The sequence below is a fragment of the Schistocerca nitens genome, chromosome 6 (genome assembly GCF_023898315.1).
Source record: "Schistocerca nitens isolate TAMUIC-IGC-003100 chromosome 6, iqSchNite1.1, whole genome shotgun sequence".
Taxonomy (NCBI): domain Eukaryota; kingdom Metazoa; phylum Arthropoda; class Insecta; order Orthoptera; family Acrididae; genus Schistocerca; species Schistocerca nitens.
In genome coordinates this window covers 738,996,581-739,018,572 of record NC_064619.1, presented here as the reverse complement: position 1 = coordinate 739,018,572, position 21,992 = coordinate 738,996,581, and the positions used below count along the sequence as shown (strand labels likewise).

The 21,992-nt window shown below is 44.1% G+C and overlaps 1 protein-coding gene across 1 annotated transcript in view; it reads left to right on the top strand.

The window, feature by feature from the left end:
- LOC126262713 (cytochrome P450 6k1-like) overlaps positions 1-20,639 on the top strand; it is a 145,733-nt gene extending 125,094 nt beyond the window's left edge. The window contains exons 7-8 of the mRNA XM_049959497.1: positions 2,222-2,473; positions 20,370-20,639. Coding sequence (XP_049815454.1) covers positions 2,222-2,473; positions 20,370-20,536 — 419 coding nt within the window. The 3' untranslated portion in view covers positions 20,537-20,639. The remainder of the gene's footprint in view (positions 1-2,221; positions 2,474-20,369) is intronic.
- The last annotated feature ends 1,353 nt before the right edge of the window (positions 20,640-21,992 follow it).

Below are 21,992 nucleotides of genomic sequence, written 5' to 3'. Positions count from 1 at the left end.
GATCGGGCGACCACTCGCTGAGCTCTCTTACTGGCGGAGTGGAAAGACTCTCATTTTGCCGGCTTTAGGTCTGATCCAAACGACAGGCATACTAACACTCCGAACGACAGACAGACACTAACTGCCTAGCAAATGCGGACGAGAGACAAAGCTGGGGACGAGAGACTGACCCAGTCTGACGGACTGGTGAGCTCATAGCGCCCCTTAAATATGCGTGAACAGGCAACCTATCCCCTTTCCCACCGAGGGAGACGCCAAAGCTGCGATTGCCAAAGCGGCGCCACCGCCAGAAACGGAGGGCGACTGCTTCACACTACGCGCTGCAGCGCGCTCTTCAAAATAGCAAATTTTACCACGGCTCAAAGTGTTCGCCTTTCCACCTTGCTGTTGGAGAGTGGAACGGCAGAGAGACAGTGTGAAAGTGGTTCGATGAAGCCTCTGCCAGGCATTCAGTTGAGAACTGCAGAGCAGCCATGTAGATATAGATGTAGTGGATGATGATGAGCAGTGCAGAGAGTCGCCAAAGTGGTGATGACAGACCGCAAGGGGCTGTAGTGGCGCCGGGGGTGGTGGGCAGCTGGAGTGCGACATGGCCTCAGCTCACGGCCAACACGGATAGCCACCCGGAGTAGCCTCCACACTCAGCATGTGGCTCTGACACAGCTTATGACTTCTACGGTTCGAAGGGTGTTGCCCACTAACGGCTTCAAGCTGGAGGCCAGAGGCCAGCTAACGCGCCGTTACCACCCAGTGTCGCTTCTCGCTGTTCCCAGTCCCCCCCCCCTCCCCCCCCCTCTCTCTCTCTCTCTATTTTGGTTAAGTGAACCATATAGATCCTTTCTCAGCAACAGGAGGACATAAATCTGTTACATTTTCTTGATTAATATCTTTCTTGTTGCGTGGAAACTGCTCATAAATACCCTGTTCTGTTGATTTAAGTACCAACACGTTTTCGAATTAAATTTGGGCTCTATCAAATGCAACGATTGTGGCATGGCCTCTTCTGTTTAGCTACAGCCCATGATTAACCTTTCTCAGTCAATGTGACGACTCACTGTGTCAGGTACACTTACAGGAAGAATGGAGTATGATGCATCGAGGATACACAGAACAGGATCTGTTTCCTGGGTTTCCATAGGCTGCCCATTTAGCCACAACCAGTCCCCATTTGCGTGTACTGTAACCTCCCCAAAAAAATTTTAAAAGTCAATAATTACGAAATTGTAACCTCCCAGCAAGAATATCAAAGTCAATGTTAAGTGAAATGTTGTCTTCCCACAAAACTGAATAATAAAAATGAGCCAAGCGTAACCTCCCTGCAAAATTAAAGAATAATATTGGCCCAAATGTAAACTCCCCACAAAATTAACGTTAAGATGATTGATCATTAAACCCACAATAATGTTAATTAAATACTGAACCAAGAACTGTATGTAACATCTTAACACAAATAATTAAACCTGGGCAGCCACTCTGACCTTCGGCCCTGTGAAATAATTAAACCTGATAAATTCTTACCTCAGTAAAACTGCATCTATATCTGCTCTTATTTTTCGGCACAGCTCCGTGCAATGCTGGCCCATATTTAATTTTGATTCTTGGAGGGAATGCGTATGAAATATTCTTTAAATTGAAATGAATGCTTTTTCTTCAAAAGAGTGGAAAAATTCTTTAAATTAAAATGATTACTTTTCTTTAAAAGATTTACTTTATAAAAAAATTATTATTGGGGCATTTCTTGAACAAATTAATTACAATCACCTTACATTATTAGCTGAGCGCAATGCTGCTTCATTACCTTCTACAATAATATACATATCGTGCACCACATTCCTGACCAGACTCGTGGGAGAGCACACCGCGGACGCATGCCGACTCGCTACACACAACTGTACCAGACTGCTACTACTCTACAACTGTCTACTCCCTCTGCCGACTCGCCACACACTACTGAACTCTCGCGCGGTCAAGCGCAGACTAGCAACGATAAATAACTCTCTGGTCAGAGATTCTGTCATGCCTCGCCATCGCTGGTAATGAATACATATGAAACGTACGCGTTTCAGTACAAATATTTAACACGTGTTGTGTGTTTCCGATTAGATATTAATCCACAACAAGCAAGTGTCTACGCTAAGCTAACATATTACACTTTCAAAGTAGTCCAACATCTTCTTGTTAAGTTTTCATTCTATATTTCTCCCATTCTGCTTCCTAACAGAGACGCTGAGGAAGTATCCACCATTGCCCATTCTGAACCGTGACTGCATGGAAGATTACAAGATACCAGACAGCGACGTCGTCATCGAGAAAGGAACGGGAATCATCATCAGTCTACTGGGGCTCCACTATGACCCAGAGGTGTTCCCAGATCCTGAGCGCTTCGACCCCGAGAGATTTTCGGAGGAGGAGAAGGCCAAGAGGCATCCCTATGTCTACCTGCCATTTGGAGATGGCCCTCGCATCTGCATAGGTTGGTAGTTTGCTCGATGTTAGTGCAAATATGTTTTAGTATTGTATTTTTTCTCTAGTTCAACACTCTTTTCACTGTCAAGGGGCTGCGCCATAATAGTAATAACTCACTGGCAATGTTCCATCTAGCAGTTGATTCATAGCCACGAAGGATATTATCAATTGGTCAATCAATCAATCAATGATCGATCAGTCGTTCAGTCTGACTGTTCAGAGCTCGGTCTGCTCCAGACTGCTACTCATCTCACAAAATCTGTGTTGCTGCTCCCCTCATTCTATCCAGGCCACTGATCCTCTCACTTTATCCAGGACACTACTCTTCTCGCTATATCCAAGCCGCTGCTCCTCTCACAGGCTGCCGCTATGTTAAGTTCTCTTGTCTTCTCACTGTATCCGAACCAGTGCTCATCTCACTATATCCAGTTCACTGGCACTCTCTCTACACCCATACCACTGCTCCTACCATCTTACTCCTCTCACTATATCATATTCTCTGCTCTTCTCACTATATTCTAACCGCTGCTGCTCTCACTATATGCAGACCACTGCTCCTCTTACCACATCCAGTCCACTGCTCCTCCCACTATAGCAAGGCTGCTGCTCCTCTCACTATAACCAGGATACTGCTCCACTACTATATCCATGCCACTCTCTCTCTCACTATATCCAGGCCGCAACTCCTCTCACTGTATCTAGTCTGCTGCGCCTCTTACTATGTCCATCCCATTCACCATACGTTGCAGTTGTGTTTTCTTTATGCCATCGGATTGCTACAAAACTAGCTTCCATTCTTTCCTACATTGTCCTAACATTTTCATCTATACGTAACTACTGTACTGTAATCTAATTTGCATATAATTTTCGTGTATCCTTACTAGTTTTTTTCCTATACTGCTCCTTCCAACATGAAATAAACTATTCCTGCAAGTTGTAGCGCATGTTTCACTAATGTGTACTTTCTTCTAGCGAGGATTATCCACAAAATATATTCCTCAGCTATTTTTGTGTGTGATTCGCCTATTTATTGCGTTATTTGTTCAGAGAAGTTGAGTGCCATAGGCACTTTCTAACTACTAAAAACTGATTCTACATGCTTTGCATTACATTCACTGCAACGCTCATGTTACGATAAGCATTGCACCTTATATGGGATCCAACACTTAAAATAACGACAGCACAAATCGTAAATGCAATACGCAAAAGATTTTAAGGATCACTTACTCGAAACCCCGTCAGTTCTCCAATGCGACGCAGAAGTTAGAAATTCGGCTCAGATGTGACTACAATCTTTCTTTGTAACTGTGGAAAAGCGTGCCGCCCTTCATCGTCACCCTCTGTCGCAGACACGGTTCAAACAGCGAGGAGTCGGCAAATCCGAGAAAAGGTCAGAGGTCACATATTCATATCAGTTGTATCGTGGATTAGTGATGTCACGTTGCCACCAAACTTCACAACAGTTCTGCCCAACGCCACTGTGAGCGTGTTACACGATGCAAAGTCGTCACACCTACCTTAGCCACATCTCACCCTTTCTCCTGATGCCTCTGTGATCGCGACGCTTAGAGGTATACTTACGGGTAGCCGAGGAAACCACATCAGACATCCCGTCATCACCCCCCCCCCACCCCACTTCCCCCCAGAATAGACACGACATGGCCTCAGGTGGTAGCGTAAAGGCCATCAATGAAACCACTTCTTCCCTTCAGGCGTTCAATTACACATATTTCGCAGTCTAAATGACAGTTGGCCGTGCGATGTGCAAGAGAACGACGTTCTTGACAACCTTTGACACTGCACGCGCTCTCGGACGATTCAGCCCTTCTCTAAGGGTATCGTGAGGCTGCAATATTATTAAACGTGATTTGACCCCTTTGCAGTGTAGTTAGAGTGCAGTTTTGCTCTGGTACACCAGGTGGAACTACAAGGGACCACTCAAAACGATTCGACGAAATTTGAACACGATCCGCAGCAGCAAAGGGTCTTTATGCTGTTTCAGTCCTTCTGCTTTGCACACACTTGTGGCATGATCGCGGGTAGGTGCGACATTGAGAAATGCACGGACGAAACGGCATAGGGTCTGTGTAAGACCACCGAGTTTGGCAACAGCCTCAGTGCCACTCACACACCTCTGCTGAACTCTTTAAAAATGTAGCTGTACAGGGAGAAGCCTCGACGGATTCTTAGGCGCCAGTGTGCGGGCGACCCTTCCGCTGAGTGGCATTACACTGCAGTTAGGCGCCAGTGTGCGGGCGACCCTTCCGCTGAGTGGCATTACACTGCAGTTCTCGTGCCTGCTTGCGGGTGTGCAGAATTTCAGGGGTGTCCAAGGATTTTCCTGCACACAGGCGCGTAGGTTTATCTCTGTGCAGGCACAGTTTGAAAGTGCTCAACAAAAGCGTGAAGGGTCGCACCGAGGGTGTTGCCAAAGTGTTAGCGGCACCCTCTGTCACTTTATTCGTGTAAGAGTCAATGTCACCCACCCATCACGAGACAGTGAAACAGGAGGGATGAAAAAGCATCCTTTCGTGCTTCGGATGACGTTCAGATTTCATCAAATGTTTTGAACGGTCGTTAGTGGCTTTACCCAGTATATAACAGCAAAAGTGATTGTCGCATTACACTCCACAGAGATCACATTATGTTCAGCGATGTTTCTGCCGTCCCTCGATGTGCATAGAGGGGGCCGAACTGTCCGGTGGTGTGATCAATCTCACGAACGTCTTTATGCTACATATCGCGCTTCAAACCGTCGTTTTCGACTGCAGTAATTAGCTCCTAAATCGAAGGGGTGGCTTTATTGACATCCTTTATGCCATCTCCTGAGGCATTTTCGTGTCAATTCTGACCGACGGTGCGTCTCAAGTGCTTCTCTCAGCCAGCCGTAAGAAAACCGTGCGGTTTCAGCTCTGGGCATGACTATTTTCAAGTCCAGCGCCGCTGCGTGAGTGAGATGCGACCTTCACAGTATTCTTCACGTCCATAGTGCCGGCGCTCAAAATTGTGACGAAATTTCTTCCCAAAGTGACGTCAACTGGCCCGCCTAACGCGTCACATGAGCTCCTGAGCCCTGGCTTTTGTTTCACACGCGTCGCAACTTTGCTTTTCGCTCTTCACCTTGACAGAGGAGGGTTGCAGGCACCTTTGAGCCAAAAAGAAAGATCCTTTAGCTCTTTTTCTCAGTGTATTTAAAACAGTAGTAGCCATAGCAATAAACAACTTAATTTTCATTTACAAAAAGTGCAACAAAGACAAATTACAGGCAGCCACTGGCAGCATTGGAGGTGAGAGAAGGCGAGGGACAGGGGGGCAGCCATAGGAAGGGGACAGAGCGCCCCATGTGGTGGGGACTAGTCGTCACCTAATTTGTCTTCGCGCAGCCGTGAACGTGTGAAACACGCACGTGACCAAATAGACGTTTGTTCCAGCAGATGTGACGCCTACAAGCGACCACGGTTAGTGACTGTAGTGATGTTTGTGCGGTGGTATTTCGAGAAGCGGACTGACACATCCTTTACGTAACGGTTTCGTAAGTAATCAGTCACTTTCCTGGTCGTCCACGGAAATTTTACCCAAGAGGGATGAAATTCTAAAATTGCCATTTGTTATGTAACTGACTACGAGTTTGAAAGCGTTTAGCGCCCCAAGCACTAATTTTGAGGGGAAGCATACAAAAATAATTGTAATCTGTTTCTTACGTTTCAGGCAGATTACTTTGATGCCTAACTCTGGTGTGTATCTCGTTACTGTAAGCAATCTTTTCATATGAATATGAATGCTACCTTTTTTATTTAACAGTCTGAAATAATATCGTCATATGATCATATCCAGCGTATCCGATGAGTTATGAAATGCGGATACAAAATATTCACTAAAATGTACTATATTCCAATACTTTTATTCCCACTCCAGTACTGAAATTAAAAATTTATAAATTAAAAAAAAACATGGATGTACGCATGTATGCATATGCGTATGTTCCACACCTCCTTCTAAACCACTGGACGGATTTCAACGAAATTTGGTACACGTATCACTTATGACCTGGAAACAATCGCTGTTGGGATGGGAACGACCTGCCTATCAAACGGATGGGAGGTGAAAACCAGGTGCTGCCCACGGCACGCGAATTGTCAGATGCTATTCATACAGTACTTTGGAATGAGAGCACTCAGTTACTTGCAACAAACTTTTCATATAATTTGAAACCCTAAAGAAACTTTTTGTCGCTAACGAACCCCAAAAAATGGTGAACGGAAAAAAAGTTTATCACTTAATACATTTCGCCGTTCATACGAGAAAACTGCGGCATCAGGCATGATGTTTCCATTTAATACTTGTTTACTACAAACTCTATTCAATATGAGCTCTACAGACAGTATTCACATACACCACAGAATGTACCTCATAAACTACAACATTGTACGACACACAGTTCAGGAGTTATGACGTGATAAACACTGAGATGCGTGAAAAACCACTGCATCATGGTTGGCGTTAAAATTTATTGCTTCTCTGCTACTAACTCTATTCGCAACAAAATTTCGAAGATGTATCCATATATGCCGCTAAATATATCTAGAAAATTATATCACTGTATGGCACAAAGTTCAGGTAATGTGACGTCATAAACATTGAGCTACGTTAAAACGAAACTGCAAGGCGCAATTCGTAAAGATACAAGTGAATGTTTTGTACAAATATGTGCGTAATATGTTAAATATATGTAAAATATATGTGAGATGCGCGAATGCAAGCAAAGCAGAGGATATAAAACTCCTTCTGAACTCCTGGATCAATTTCATCCAAACTTGATACTCACGTTACTTACTAAGTGGAAAGAGATGTTGTGGTGCTAACAGGCAGCAACCTCCTCTTGGGGTGGGGGTGATATCGCGGAGAGAGAATGGAGTGAGGAGAGATGGACAGGAAGAAATAGACACAGATATAGTGGAAGAGGGGGGCAGAGAAATAGAGGGGAGGAGAAGGTGGCGAGAGAGATGGGGAGAAGGGAATGGGCACAAAAAGAGGAGAAGGACAGCAGAGGATGGACAGTAGAGAGAACGAGATGGATAGAGGGAGGGAGAGGAGACAGAGAGGCTGAGGAGGAGATGTATGGGACAGGAGGAGATGGATTTAGAGGGAGGGGGAGGAGATGGACAGAAGCGAAGGGGCAGACGGACAGAGTGCTGAGCTTCAAATGGACAGAGAGAGGGGGAAGCAGCAGGTGGATAGAGAGAGTGGCAGCAGAAGATGGGATGGTGAGGTGGACTGAGAGACTCATACGATTAGAATAAATACATACCTGCTCAACGCCTGGTAGTTGGATAGTCTGTAACACAAAAACATAGCTAATGAGAAAAACTTCCTTGATATCAACAAAAAAAAACTACAGCCAAGTCAACGAGGTCCAAAAAAGATCGATTAGGGGGAAAAATGAGTAGTCGCAAAATTTTGCACGTTGCTAGGAGGGAGCGTCGTGAATAACACACTAAAAGTCCTAGCCGATGGGGTGTGAGCATTGGAGTGGGAGGCGTTTGAAGGTCCCTTTTTTTATGTTTTTCTTGAATAACTCGGAAACTGTGGCTTTTAGCGAAAATATTTCCCCATACAAAATTAAATTGCATCTTCTTAAAAAACGGTGTTATTCATTTTTTCCCTTGGACCAACAATTTCCACATTACTGGGGTCGAAAAAATCGTAGATTATTAAAAACATTTCCTAATATTTAAATGAAGTAGAGTAAAAACAAATATCAAATGTGTGTACCACATGTTAGTGCAGTAGAGCTTTATTAAGGGACAGATCGAGTTCCGTGGGTGAAACTGGTTGGTGGGGAGTCGGGATTTGTGGGCTAGAAGTGCGGGGGAAGTAAGGTCGCCGGATTGCACTTCCGTCCTTCACAGGTCTCCAAACTGAAGGTGGAGCAAGTGGTTCACCCCTTATGAAAAATTGACGACAGAGTCTACAGATATGCCCAGGCGGTGCGTTAAAGGTACAAGGAAATCACATATGAGTTAGTAATAATACTAGCGCATGTGCACAGAATTCGTGTAAATACCCGCACACTGTTCTATACTCCTTGAGGGTAAATTGATTCTTAGTCATCCTGTATTATAGCTGTGGCGTTCTTCTGGGAAAGTTGACTTCCTCTAGCACGAGGCCTTCTCGATTTTCAGTTTACAAGGAAACTATACCTCCCCAGCATTTCCTCCATTTCTCTTATGTAAATAGACGGTATAACTTCACTGGGCACGTGCTTATATAGTGTAGCTATTTTCAGTTTATTGAATGACTGCTCATCTGCAGTGGTTAAGTGAGCTTTTATGTAATATTGGTTCCTGTGTGTTTAACTTGTATTGTGGTATTTTCAGTGGCCAGTGTAGAGCTGGTGGGAAAGATATGGGATTGGAATATGTGGCACCTTGCTACTGTCTATTGTTGTCAGGCTATTGTAAAGCCATGTAACTGCGTTTTAGTCATTGTTGGTGAGTTAATGAACGAGCACAAAGTGGCAATACTTCTTTTACTATTAATTGTGGACTGCATAAATCTTTTCCACTCAAGAAATGCTGGCGCTTATATAGTGAGCTGCAAGTAGGTGTGAACATTTCTGATGGAATGGGACTGGTCAGACTCAAGTCTGGAACAGTAATCTGCTGTAATGTCTAGATTGACTTATGTTCAAACACAGGGTGACAATTATTGACTATATGAAATAAACTCGTCATAACTTCTGAACGGTTTGCGTCACGGCGTTCGAACTGCACGGTTGGCCGCGGGACATGATGGGAATTGGTTTGCGCGCTGTATGGTTTGGTTTGGTTTGGTTTGGTTTCAGCGGCGAAGCCCGCTTTCTTTTGGATGGGTCCGTCAATAAGCAAAATTGCCACATTTGGGTAACCGTGATGTCCTGGAGGAGCACTTTGGGGGCCACATTCTGGCTCTGGGGTACCCTGAGGCCACTCACATGGGCCTCGATTGGCAGCCATATTCTCCGGATCTGAGCACAGGCGACTGCTTTCTCTGGGGCTGTATTAAAGACAAAGTGTACAGCAATTACTCCAAAACCATTGCTGAGTAGAAAACACCCATTCAGGAGGTCATCGACAGTGACAATGTTCCGACACTTCAGCAGGTCATGCAGAATTCATATAATTCAACAATTGTCATCCTATGTATGAAGTTCTATGACACCTTTGTGACCTAATTCTGCTGCGGAGATAGACGATTGAAGCAACTGGTCCTCTTCACATTTTGAGAGTGCTGACGCTGGGGTGATGCGTTTGCTATCCCTCATGTTGCGAAAAGGATTCCAGACAGTGCTAGTGGGGCCAGTGAAGCAGCATTGTCGAACACATACTGACAGCGTTTTACACGTGCCAAGGGCTGTTCACTGTGGTGGGCAGCTGACAGCTCCAGCTGTTGAGCTTTCTCATACAATATCTCACTTACAAAAGCATGTAAGTAGTCATCCAATAACCTGAAAATAGTCGCGCTACATAAACAAGAGCTCAGTGAAGTTATGTTGTCCACTCACATAACAGAACTGGACAGAACAGGTATTGTCTCTGTAAACTGAAAGTCGAGAAGCGCTTATGGTGGGGGAAGGTACCTTTCTCAGAAGAACTCTACAGCTGCCGCATGGGATGACTAAGAATCAATTTCCCCTCTAGCTGTATAGAACAGTTTGCTCAAATTTACGTAGATTCCGTCTGTATGCATTACCTGCGTTAGGGTTATTAGTAACACGGATCTGGAATCCACATAGTGCTGACCTTTTTGTGCAAAAGACACACTCCGCAGGCATGTCTGCACATTGCATCGCCAGTGATTCGTAAGGCACGCTGTGGAGGGTGTGCATAACGTCGTGGAACACCCAGTAGTTGGTTCTTGTGGTGTAGCGCGGCAGTCAGAGTGGTGGGGAATCTCTTGCTCGACCGTCAGTCTGCAGGCCTGTGAAGTGCAGGAACGCAATCTGACGACGTACGTTCGAACGCGTTTATACCACACATCCACACATTGTCCTCCTCCCCTCCCCCGCCACCTCCACCCAGCCTGTTAGGCCCCCGAAACACAATTTATCTCTTAACACGGCAATACTGCACTTAGATGCGGTACACAAACTTAATATTTGTTTTTAACCTGCTGATTTAAAGATAAAGATTAATTTCATACCGCTCGAATAGTACATTTAATAATCTGCATTTTTGCCATCCCCTACAACGCGGAGGCTGTTAGTCGTACAGAAAAAATGAATTGGAGCTTTTTCGTAGAAAATTTAATATAGTTTAATTTTGTGCTGGAAAACATTTTTGCTAAGACACGGAGATGGGACCTTGACAAACTGACTAAACCAGAGGTTGTAGAGAGTTTCAGGGAGAGCATAAGGGAACAATTGACAGGAACGGGGGAAAGAAATACAGTAGAAGAAGAATGGGTAGCTCTGAGGGATGAAGTAGTGAAGGCAACAGAGGATCAAGTAGGTAAAAATACGAGGGCTGGTAGAAATCCTTGGGTAACAGAAGAAATATTGAATTTCATTGATGAAAGGAGAAAATATAAAAATGCAGTAAATGAAGCAGGCAAAAAGGAACACAAACGTCTCAAAAATGAGATCGACAGGAAGTGCAAAACTGCTAAGCAGGGATGGCTAGAGGACAAATGTAAGGCTTATCTTACTAGGGGTAAGATAGATACTGCCTACAGAAAAATTAAAGAGACCTTTGGAGGAAAGAGAACCACTCGTATGAATATCAAGAGCTCAGATGGAAACCCAGTTCGAAGCAAAGAAGGAAAAGCAGAAAGGTGGAAGGAGTACATAGAGGGTCTATACAAGGGCGATGTACTTGAGGACAATATTATGGAAATGGAAGAGGATGTAGATGAAGATGAAATGGGAGATAAGATACTGCGTGAAGAGTTTGACAGAGCGCTGAAAGACCTGAGTCGAAACAAGGTACCGGGAGTAGACAACATTCCATTAGAACTACTGACGGCCTTGGGAGAGCCAGTCCTGACAAAACTCTACCATCTGGTGAGCAAGATGTATGAGACAGGCGAAATACCCTCAAGAAGAATATAATAATTCCAATCCCAAAGAAATCAGGTGTTGACAGATGTGAAAATTACCAAACTATCAGTTTAATAAGTCACAGCTGCAAAATACTAACGCGAATTCTTTATAGACGAATGAAAAAACTGGTAGACGTCGACCTCGGGGAAGATCAGTTTGGACTCCGTAGAAATGTTGGAACACGTGAGGCAATACTGACTTTACGCCTTATCTTAGAAGAAAGATTAAGGAAAATCAAACCTACGTTTCTAGCATTTGTAGACTTAGAGAAAGCTTTTGACAATGTTGACTGAAACACTCTCTTTCAAATTCTAAAGGTGGCAGCGGTGAAATACAGGGAGCGAAAGGCTATTTACAATCTGTACAGAAACCAGATGACAGTTATAAGAGTCGAGGGGCATGAAAGGGAAGCAGTGGTTGGGAAGGGAGTGAGACAGGGTTGTAGCCTCTCCCCGATGTTATTCAATTTGTACATTGAGCAAGCGGTAAAGGAAACAAAAGAAAAATTCGGAGTAGGTATTAAAATCCATGGAGAAGAAATAAAAACTTTGAGGTTCGCCGATGACATTGTAATTCTGTCAGAGACAGCAAAGGACTTGGAAGAGCAGCTGAACGGAATGGACACTGTCTTGAAAGGAGGATATAAGATGAACATCAACAAAAACAAAACGATGATCATGGACTGTAGTCGAATTAAGTCGGGTGATGCTGAAGGAATTAGATTAGGAAATGAGATGCTTAAAGTAGTAAATGAGTTTTGCTATTTGGGGGAGCAAAATAACTGATGTTGGTCGATGTAGAGAGGATATAAAATGTAGACTGGCAATGGCGAGGAAAGCGTTTCTGGAGAAGAGGAAGAGAATAGAAGCTTTCGAAATGTGGTGCTACAGCAGAATGCTGAAGATTAGATGGGTAGATCACGTAACTATTGAGGAGGTATTGAATAAGAATTGGGGAGAAGAGGAGTTTGTGGCACAACTTGACAAGAAGAAGGGACCGGTTGGTAGGGCATGTTCTGAGGCATCAAGGGATCACAAATTTAGCATTGGAGGGCAGCATGGAGGGTAAAAATCGTATAGGGCGACCAAGAGATGAATACATCAAGCAGATTGAGAAGGATGTAGGTTGCTGTAAGTTCTGAGAGATGAAGAAGCTTGCACAGGACAGAGTAGCATGGAGAGCTACATCAAACCAGTCTCAGGACTGAAGACCACAACATCAACATCAACAACAAGAGACGCGGGTTTCCAGCAATTTGAGAGAAACATAAAAAGATGACATTCAACCGCTACTGCACCCCAACGGTCACACCCCGCCAGTAAGGAATTTTAATGTATTGTTCATAGCACTCCCATCCTAGCATCGTGCGAAAATTTGGGACTACATCGGATTTTCCCCTAATTTTCTTTCGTTCATTGAGCTACCATGCCGCTTTTATGTTTCACGGAGAGGATACCAACAGGTAATAAACTCTGAAAAAAAATTCAATTTTGATGAGACCTATAAACCTTTGTTTGCTTTGAAACGTTAATGGATTTACTGCATTACTTGCTTGGTTTCTATTTTTAGTGTTGTCTGGCATAACTAAAGTTGAATAAAATGTATTTTGAAAGCTATATGTTTGGATTGCCTGGGAAAGACCTAACCGGGGCCTAGCTTTCGACTGGATGAATACTGTGGTAAACACCACAACACCAGCGTTAAATTGGCCGGTAGTACCGGCTTTTAACAGCCTGGGACAGCAACAAGGAAACCGTCATCCCTGCAGGCCGTCACACTACAGTGCAGTCAGACTAACTGGCCAGCAGAGTTCGTAGCTCTGTCGCTACGTTTGACGCTGTGTTATCCCCACAGTTTGAGACGGTCGCAGACCCTGGAGAGGAATTTGATACCTCGAAATTCCGCACTTTCTTGCTCTCTTATATTGCAAATACCGGTATTATTTTTTTAGAATGGTGTATTTAGTTCTCGGAATTAAATATTAATACATTATACACACACTGTGCAACATGGTCTCGTCTTTCAGAGGGCATTACAGGGTCTCTGAATGTAAAACAGAATGTACATTCTGCAAGAAATCACGGGTCTTTTCTGTGCAGAGGAAACTATTATGTTTGCGTTTCACAGGACAGGGAGATGCTCCCTGATGCGGACTGAGAGTTAGGAGACGGGCACGAGGACTGCCGCCACCGCTACGTTGTTCCGCTAGCGGGCGTCGGAATCCATGCGTCAGTGAATCTGCGGTGGGATAAGGGCCGTGAGGGCAAGTGGCAGGGACAAGTCCGGGGGCAGTGTATGGGGACCTTTCCGTAAAGTGCTGCTTCCTTCTTGACTGTACAACACTGCCGGCATTGCCATCATGTCTAGGAATCGGAACAGCTCGGCAATTAAAAAAAATCCAATACATATACTGACTGCTGAAGTCACCGCAGTTCTCGTCGGGTTCCGCAGTATTACATCGGACGACAACGGCCAGTGTCTATACATTTGGGCTCCATATTAAGTGATCAGATGCTACTTGTCGATCAGCTACGGGCTGACTGTGAATTTTTGTCCTTAGCCATTGGTGGACTTTACATCTCCCCTGTACGTTTGGATACGTGTGAAGAGAGAAAAATTAAATAATTCTGCCAAGACTGAGAGTAAGATGTACGCAACCTTCTATATCACTGTTACGCTTGTACCAAGGTTGTCTGTAGCTGCAGGAAATATTCTTATCATTTCTTTTGTTGTGAAGTTTGTGCTAACATGTTATTGGTTGTCTGAGAGCTATTGCTGGCGATATTGCTCTACGGCGACTTTCTGTTGCTGAGAAAATACCCGGGCTACGCCGATTTTTCGATGGAACCGCTGGGCTGACATCGCTGCAATCAGCGGACCAGGCGTGGCTGATTTTAGCACGAGAATATGGCATTAGTAGAAGAGGTGAGGCAGCAGAAAGATTCCTTTGAGTTCTGCAAAAAATTTCAGGTATTGATAGCAAATAAAATGTAAAAAATGTCACAGAATCTGGAGGTTTACTTAGAAAATGTAAGGAGGCGTAGGAATATGCCAGCTGAATTACTTTGTGGGCAGACAGAGATTCGGAAATCAGTTACTGTACTGTAAGGCATACCCAAGAGCAGGTGGACTCATATAATTTCGTAATGTTCCAAGAGAAGGTTCAAGATTAAGATCACCGTCAGACACGCCCGATGGTCAAGGAGGTTGGACACTAAAGCATCACTCAGAGCGTTCACATTTCTCTTAGGCTGTACATGGTCCGATGAGCAAGTAGTACAGGGCGTGACTTGGTTATCTTCAGTTGGCAGCCCCATCCTTCATTCATATCTTGTACTCTTCGCAATTATGTCTGTACGGGGGATCCTTACCCACTAGCACGTTTATTCCCTGGTGCTTCTACCTCGTTATTTATCGGTAATGTCTTCCATTACAGTTCCTGAACCGCCTGTTGACACGACATCTCCTTGCTTAGCAAATATGGGAACTGTAACGATATCGCGTCTCAATTATTTTTCCATTTTGTCACTTTTCTTCAGATGCACATCTTACATATTCCTCTCTTGTACGCCAAACGTTCTGGCATTACCGTACCGCATTCTGAATTCTTCCGTTGTGGTGTTTCGGAAACATGATTATATATTTTAACTATGCTTAACTGCTGCATCCTAGTCTATGAAAGCAATTACGTCTTTTCTAAAAGGGAATCGATATCTGTATTTTATACAGCCCTACTGTTATCTCGAACAAACTGAATTACATGTCATAAACGGCTCATCTGAAATTTTGTATGAGTGATATACTTTATTGGCGAGAAATGTCCTAGTTACTACTGTATTCTAATAATTTTTCCCCCATAAGACACGAAAACATCCAATCTGGCAATTCAAATGCAACGCAACCGATCAGATAATCTACTAATCGCAATAGTGTTTCGACAGAGCAAAAGAATAACTACACTAATGGCCATTAAAATTGCTACACCACGAAGATGATGTGCTACAGACGCGAAATTTAACCGACAGGAAGAAGATGCTGTCATATGCAAATGATTTGCTTTTCAGAGCATTCTCACAAGTTGACGCCGGTGGCGACACCTACAACATGCTGACATGAGGAGAGTTTCCAACCGATTTCTCATACACAAACAGCAGTTGACCGGCGTTACCTGGCGAAACGTTGTTGTGATGCCTCGTGTAAGGAGGAGAAATGCGTACCATCACATTTCCGACTTTGATAAAGATCGGATTGTAGCCTATGGCGATCGCGGTTTTGTCGTATCGCGACATTACTGCTTGCGTTGGTCGAGATACAATGACTGTTAGCAGAATATGGACCCGGTGGGTTCAGGAGGGTAATACGGAACGCCGTGCTTGATCCCAACGGCCTCGTATCATGAGCAGTCGAGACGATAGGCATCTTATCCACATGGCTGTAACGGATCGTGCAGCCACGTCTCGATCCCTGAGTCAACAGATGGGGACGTTTGCAAGACAACAACCATCTGCACGAACAGTTCGACGACATTTGCAGCAGCATGGACTATCAGCTCGGAGACCATGGCTGCGGTTACCCTTGATGCTGCATCACAGACAGGAGCGCCTGCGATGGTGTACTCAACAACAAACCTTGGTGCACGAATGGCAAAACGTCATTTTTTCGGATGAATCTAAATTATGTTTACTGAATCATGATGGTCGCATCTGTTTTTGGCGACATCGTGGTGAACGCACATTGGAAGTGTGTATTCGTCATCGCCATACTGGCGTATCACTCGGCTTGATGGTATGGGGTGGCATTGGTTACACGTCTCGGTCACCTCTTGTTCGCATTGACGGCACTTTGAACAGTGGACGTTACATTTCAGATGTGTTACGATCCGTGGCTCTACCCTTCATTCGATCCCTGCGAAACCCTACATTTCAGCAGGATAATGTACGACCACATGTTGTACATCCTGTACGGACCTTTCTGGACACAAAAAATGTTCGACTGCTGCCCTGGCCAGCACATTCTCCAGATCTCTCACCAATTGAAAACGTCCCGTCAATGGTGGCCGAGCAACTGGTTCGTCACAATACGCCAGTCACTACTCTTGATGAATTGTGGTATCGTGTTGAACCTGCATGGGCAGCTGTACCTGTACACGCCATCCAAGCTCTGTTTAACTCCATGCCCAGGCGTATCAAGACCGTTGTTCTGGGTACTGATTTCTCAGGATCTATGCTCCCAAATTGCGTGAAAATGTGATCACATGTCAGTTGTAGTGTAATATATTTGTCCAATGAATACCCGTTTATCATGTGCATTTCTTCTTGGTGTAGCAATTTTAATGGCCATTAGTGTATATATTGAACTTTTTGTGGATGATGAAGCTGTAATAAAAGTTCAAACGTGCCAACACGCTCATTTCATTGCACATAATTACAAACTGGCCTTTAATACGCATAGACTGATGAACCAGACCATTATTACCGCCCACCTAAAAGCTGGTATGTCCACGTTTGGCGCAGATAACAGCGGCGATGCGTTGTGGCACGGAGGCAATGACACCTTGGTAGGTTACTGGAGGGAATAGGAGCCACATCTGCAGACACAAGTCACCTAATTCCCGTGAATTTCGGGGAGGGGGTGATGACCTCTAACCACGTTCACATGCCAGACGTGTCCGATCGGGTTCAGATCTGGCGAGCTGGGGACCAGCACATCAGTTCTGACTCGCCACTGTGTTCCTCGAACTACTCGATCATACTCCTGGCCTCGTGACACGGAGTCGAAAAATGCCACTCCTGTCGTCATGAGGCCGGCCGGTGTGGTCGAGCGGTTCTAGGCTCTTCATTCTGGAACCGCGCGACCGCTACGGTCGCAGGTTCGAATCCTGCCTCGGGCATGGATGTGTGTGGTGTCCTTAGGTTAGTTAGGTGTAAGTAGTTCTAAGTTCTAGGGCACTGATGAACTCAGATGTTAAGTCCCATAGTGCGCAGAGCCATTTGAACCATTTTTTTGTCGTCACGAATGGGTGGACGTGGTCTGCAACCAGGTGTTTGACTCTCCTCGGCCAGTACGGTGCCTCACAGAGCTCGAGTTGGCCCAAGGATGCCAACGCGAATGTTGGCCGCAGCATAATGCAGCCGCCGCCAACTCGTCTCCGTCCCTACTAGTGTCGAGAAGCTGTTCCTCTGGAAGACGACGGATTTGCGCCTTCCCATCGGTACGATGAAGATGGTGTCGGGATTCATCAGACCATCCGACGTTCTGTCACCGCGCCAACTTCCAATACCGATGTCCACGTGGCCATTTCAGTAGCAGCTGCCGATGTCATGTGTTAACATTAGCACGTGCATGATCGGCGGCTACGGAAGCCCATCGTTAGGAATGTTCGGTGCACTGTGTGTTCAGACACATTTTTACTCTGTCCAGCATTAAAGTTTGATAGTTCCGCCACAGTTCGCCGCCTGTCCTGTTTTACCAGTTTGACCAGCCTACGACGTCCGACATCTATAATAAGAGGTTCCCGTGGTTTCGACCCGGTTTCACCACCTAACCAACAGTTCACAAGTAGCTAATGTATGTGTAGGAGAAAAAATTGGTGGGAACAGTTCAAAAGAAAAGGCCAGGCAGTACATGGAAGGGTCTGTTTTGAAAAAAAATTTGTCAAATTAAGTTTTACCTAACAACCTCTTGTGAAATAAGTAAAATTATTAAATCTTTGAAAAATAAATGTTCTGTTGGAGTAGATGACATTACTAATGAGGTATTAAGACAATGTGGAGCAATTACAGCTGAAGTTTCGAGTCACATATGTAATGCATCATTAACTCAAGGTATTTTCCCAGACAGGTTAAAATATGCCATTGTCAGGCCGCTCTACAAAAAGGGGGACACCAGAGATGTCAATAATTATCGGCCAATATCCTTGCTTATAGCATTTTCAAAAATCTTTGAGAAAGTAATGTACTCAAGAGTGGTTAGCCATCTCAACAGTAATGGGATACTTAGTAAATCACAGTTCGGATTTCAAAAATGTTGTTCCACAGAGACAGCAATATACAATATACAATTTCACCAATAGGAATTTTCTGTGACTTGTCCAAAGCATTTGACTGTGTGAATCATGACATTATGTTACATAAATTACAGTTCTATGGTATAAATGGAATAGCATATGAGTGGTTAAGTTGTACCTACAGAACAGGAAGCAAAAAGTTTCTTTATATGGGCCAAGTGATTTAAATAAGTTGGCCACTTCATCTAACTAGGGCGAAATTACATTAGGTCTTCCACAGGGATCAATCATGGGTCCCCTTCTGTTCTTGATGTATGTGAACGACCTCCCTTCGTATCTGAAACAGGAAGTTGAACTGACACTGTTTGCTGATGATAGAAGTATCATATTTGGACTTTGGAAAAGTGATTAATTGGTTTTCTGTAAATGGGTTTGCTCTAAACTTTGAAAAAACACAGTATATTCAATTTTCTGCTGCAAAAAGTACAGATCTTTCAATAAATATAACACATCAACAGAAATCAGTAGAAAGGGCAGAGCATACCAAGTTTTTGGGTGTACACATAGATGAGAATCTTAGTTGGAAAATTCATATTTTGGATCTTCTAGAGCGACTAGGTTCAGAAACTTTTGCAATCAGAATAATGGCAAATTTTGAGGATATAATGAAATACGATATAGAAATTGAGGATATAGAAAAAAATTGAGGATATAGAAAATTAGAAAAAAATAGAGGATATAGAAAATACTTTGCATACTTTCACTCTCTGATGTCATACGGAATAATTATTTAGGGTAACTCAACATTTAGACAAAAAATATTCACTGCTCAAATGAAAGTGGTTAGAATAATGTGTGGGGTTCATAGTCGCACATCTTGTAGGCATATTTTTAAAAGGTTGGGAATTCTTACAACAGCCTCACAGTAGGCCTACATTTACTCACTAATGAAATTTGTTCTCAACAACATGGACCAGTTTAAAAACAACAGTGACATTCACGATTATAACACCAGAAAAAGGAAGGAGTTACAGTATCCTTTACTCAACCTATCTTTGGCACAGAAAGGGGTAAAATATGCTGCTATAAAAATTTTCGACTTATAACCATACGAAATAAAATGTCTGATAGACAGCAGTAATAGCTTCAAAAATAAATTGAAGTCATATCTCCTTGACAACTCCTTCTATACCATAGATGAAGTCTTGAATAGGAATGAATAAATCAATCTATAAATATAGTATATGCATTTTGTGCCATTTAAGGTAATGGGGTAAATAATAGGAATATTAATCCTTATATATATATATATATATATATATATATATATATATATATATATATTAAAAAAATCTTGTTTCATATGTGCATTTCTTTTGCACTTGACACGTTCCACATCATAATGGCTACCGTACCGCGCGATTAATCAATGGATCATGCAACCAACTAACTAACGTGTTCAAGACACTTACGACAGCAATCCTATATCAAATCGCGCTATTTCCGAAATGCTCGTGATGAGCTTGCGGACCATCAAAATCTACCCCCGGTCAAACTCAGATAGCTCACGTGCCTTCCACATCCTACACACGTACAGCACGGCCACTGGTACTACACGCACCGTGCGTGTGCCTGACCAGCAGTCACGCCTCGCCAGACGACGCTGCTGTCGCCTGGATGGGTTTGTATCGGCAGTAGGTCGGTGGTAACAATGTTCTGGCTGATCAGTGTGAGATTCACTGGGGCACTAGTATAGTATACTGTCTGCTTAGAACTGGGAACCGAGTAAGTGGTGCTGTGCTCGTGGCCGTGTTGCAGGGATGCGGCTGGGCCAGCTGCAGTCCAAGGTGGGCCTGGCGAGCGTGGTGTCGCGCTTCAGCGTGCGGCCCACGGCCGCCACGCCGCGCCGGCTCGCCTTCAACGGGCGCGGCGTGCTGCTGCTGCCCACCACCGGCATCCAGCTGCGCTTCGAGAAGAGGCGCTAGGGCGGCCGGGGTCAGCTGCCAGCGTAGTGTCCACGTGCATTTTACTTCACTTCAAATGTAATATGGGCTCGAAGTTTTGTTAATAAATGTTGCAACAATCTCATCTCATCTTTTTTTGCATCGACTGTGCAGATTGTCATACACAAACTGTCCCCTAACTACAATGACTGTCATATTCAAATCACAATCGTTGCATGTGAATGCCGCTGAAAGCCTCCCCTTCTATCTAGCACACTTACGACGGACATTTAAAAAGTAATGCACACTTTAACAGATCTGATGATGGTCACTAAAGACCGAAACCGGTAATCTGTTAACAGAAAGTTTGTGACCATAGACGTAAATTAAAGGAAACTTATTACATATACAGGTCACTGTTTTTTCGCTACGATGTCGCAGCTTGTGAATGCTCACTTTTTTTTGCTTACGTGTGTTTTTTTCTGATATATTTTCACAGTCCAATATAGTCTCCCTGCTTCTCTGGGACTGAATCCTAACGACTCTGACTTTTATTACTCCATCCAGGATAGCACTTCTGTTCATCTGTCGATAGGTTCGGGTAAGGGTGGTACAAAACTCTTCTAGAGAAAGATAACGACGTCTATGTGTAGCTCTCCTCAACAAGTCGAAATCTGGTTGACATGTCCGGGCTGTAGGGAGGATACGGCAACACTTCCCATCCGTATTCGCGCAGTTTTTGGGCTACACCACTGTCGATACGCGACGAGCATTGTCATTGAGGAGTCGCCCAGCCTCGAACAACTGACGTCGGGTTTTGTGCATTTTTAAGAGCAGGTTTTGCATGAATTTACGATAATGCAATCCTGTGACAGTTGTTCCACATGATATTCGACCTTACATGATGATTTCTTGATGATCGTAAGCAAAATTCATCATTTGCTGCGCTTTCATTTTGGGTGTTGAAACTTTTTTGGACGTGAAGACTCTGAAGCTATGCACTCATTGGACTGTGGTTTCAACTCCGATTTAAAGTCTGTAATCCACATATTATCAATACCGACACTTAGACGTAAGAATCCTAGATCTTCACGGTCACCGTTCTTTGAGCAAGGTTGCAATGTCCACTCGTCTCTTCTTCTCTTCAGCACTCAAAGAGTGTGAGACCAACCTCGTAGAATTTTTTCTCTTCTTCAGATCATTTGACATAATACGGAATACTGATATTGGGGGAATTCCCGTTGCTTCAGATAGCTCCTCACAAATCGCACTGTGATGTTCTCCAAGAGCATCCGCCCCAAGTTTCACACTTAGTTCATACATTGACTTTTTTTGCCTTCTGCGTCTTGGATGAACATCTATGCTCATACGACCACGACAAAAACGATTACCCTATCGTGAAACTGTACTGCTGTCCACTTAAAACTCACCACAAACTTCACTTAACGCACTGTGGACATTTGTCGGGTTTTTGCCGCGTAAGGATTCGATCTCGGTG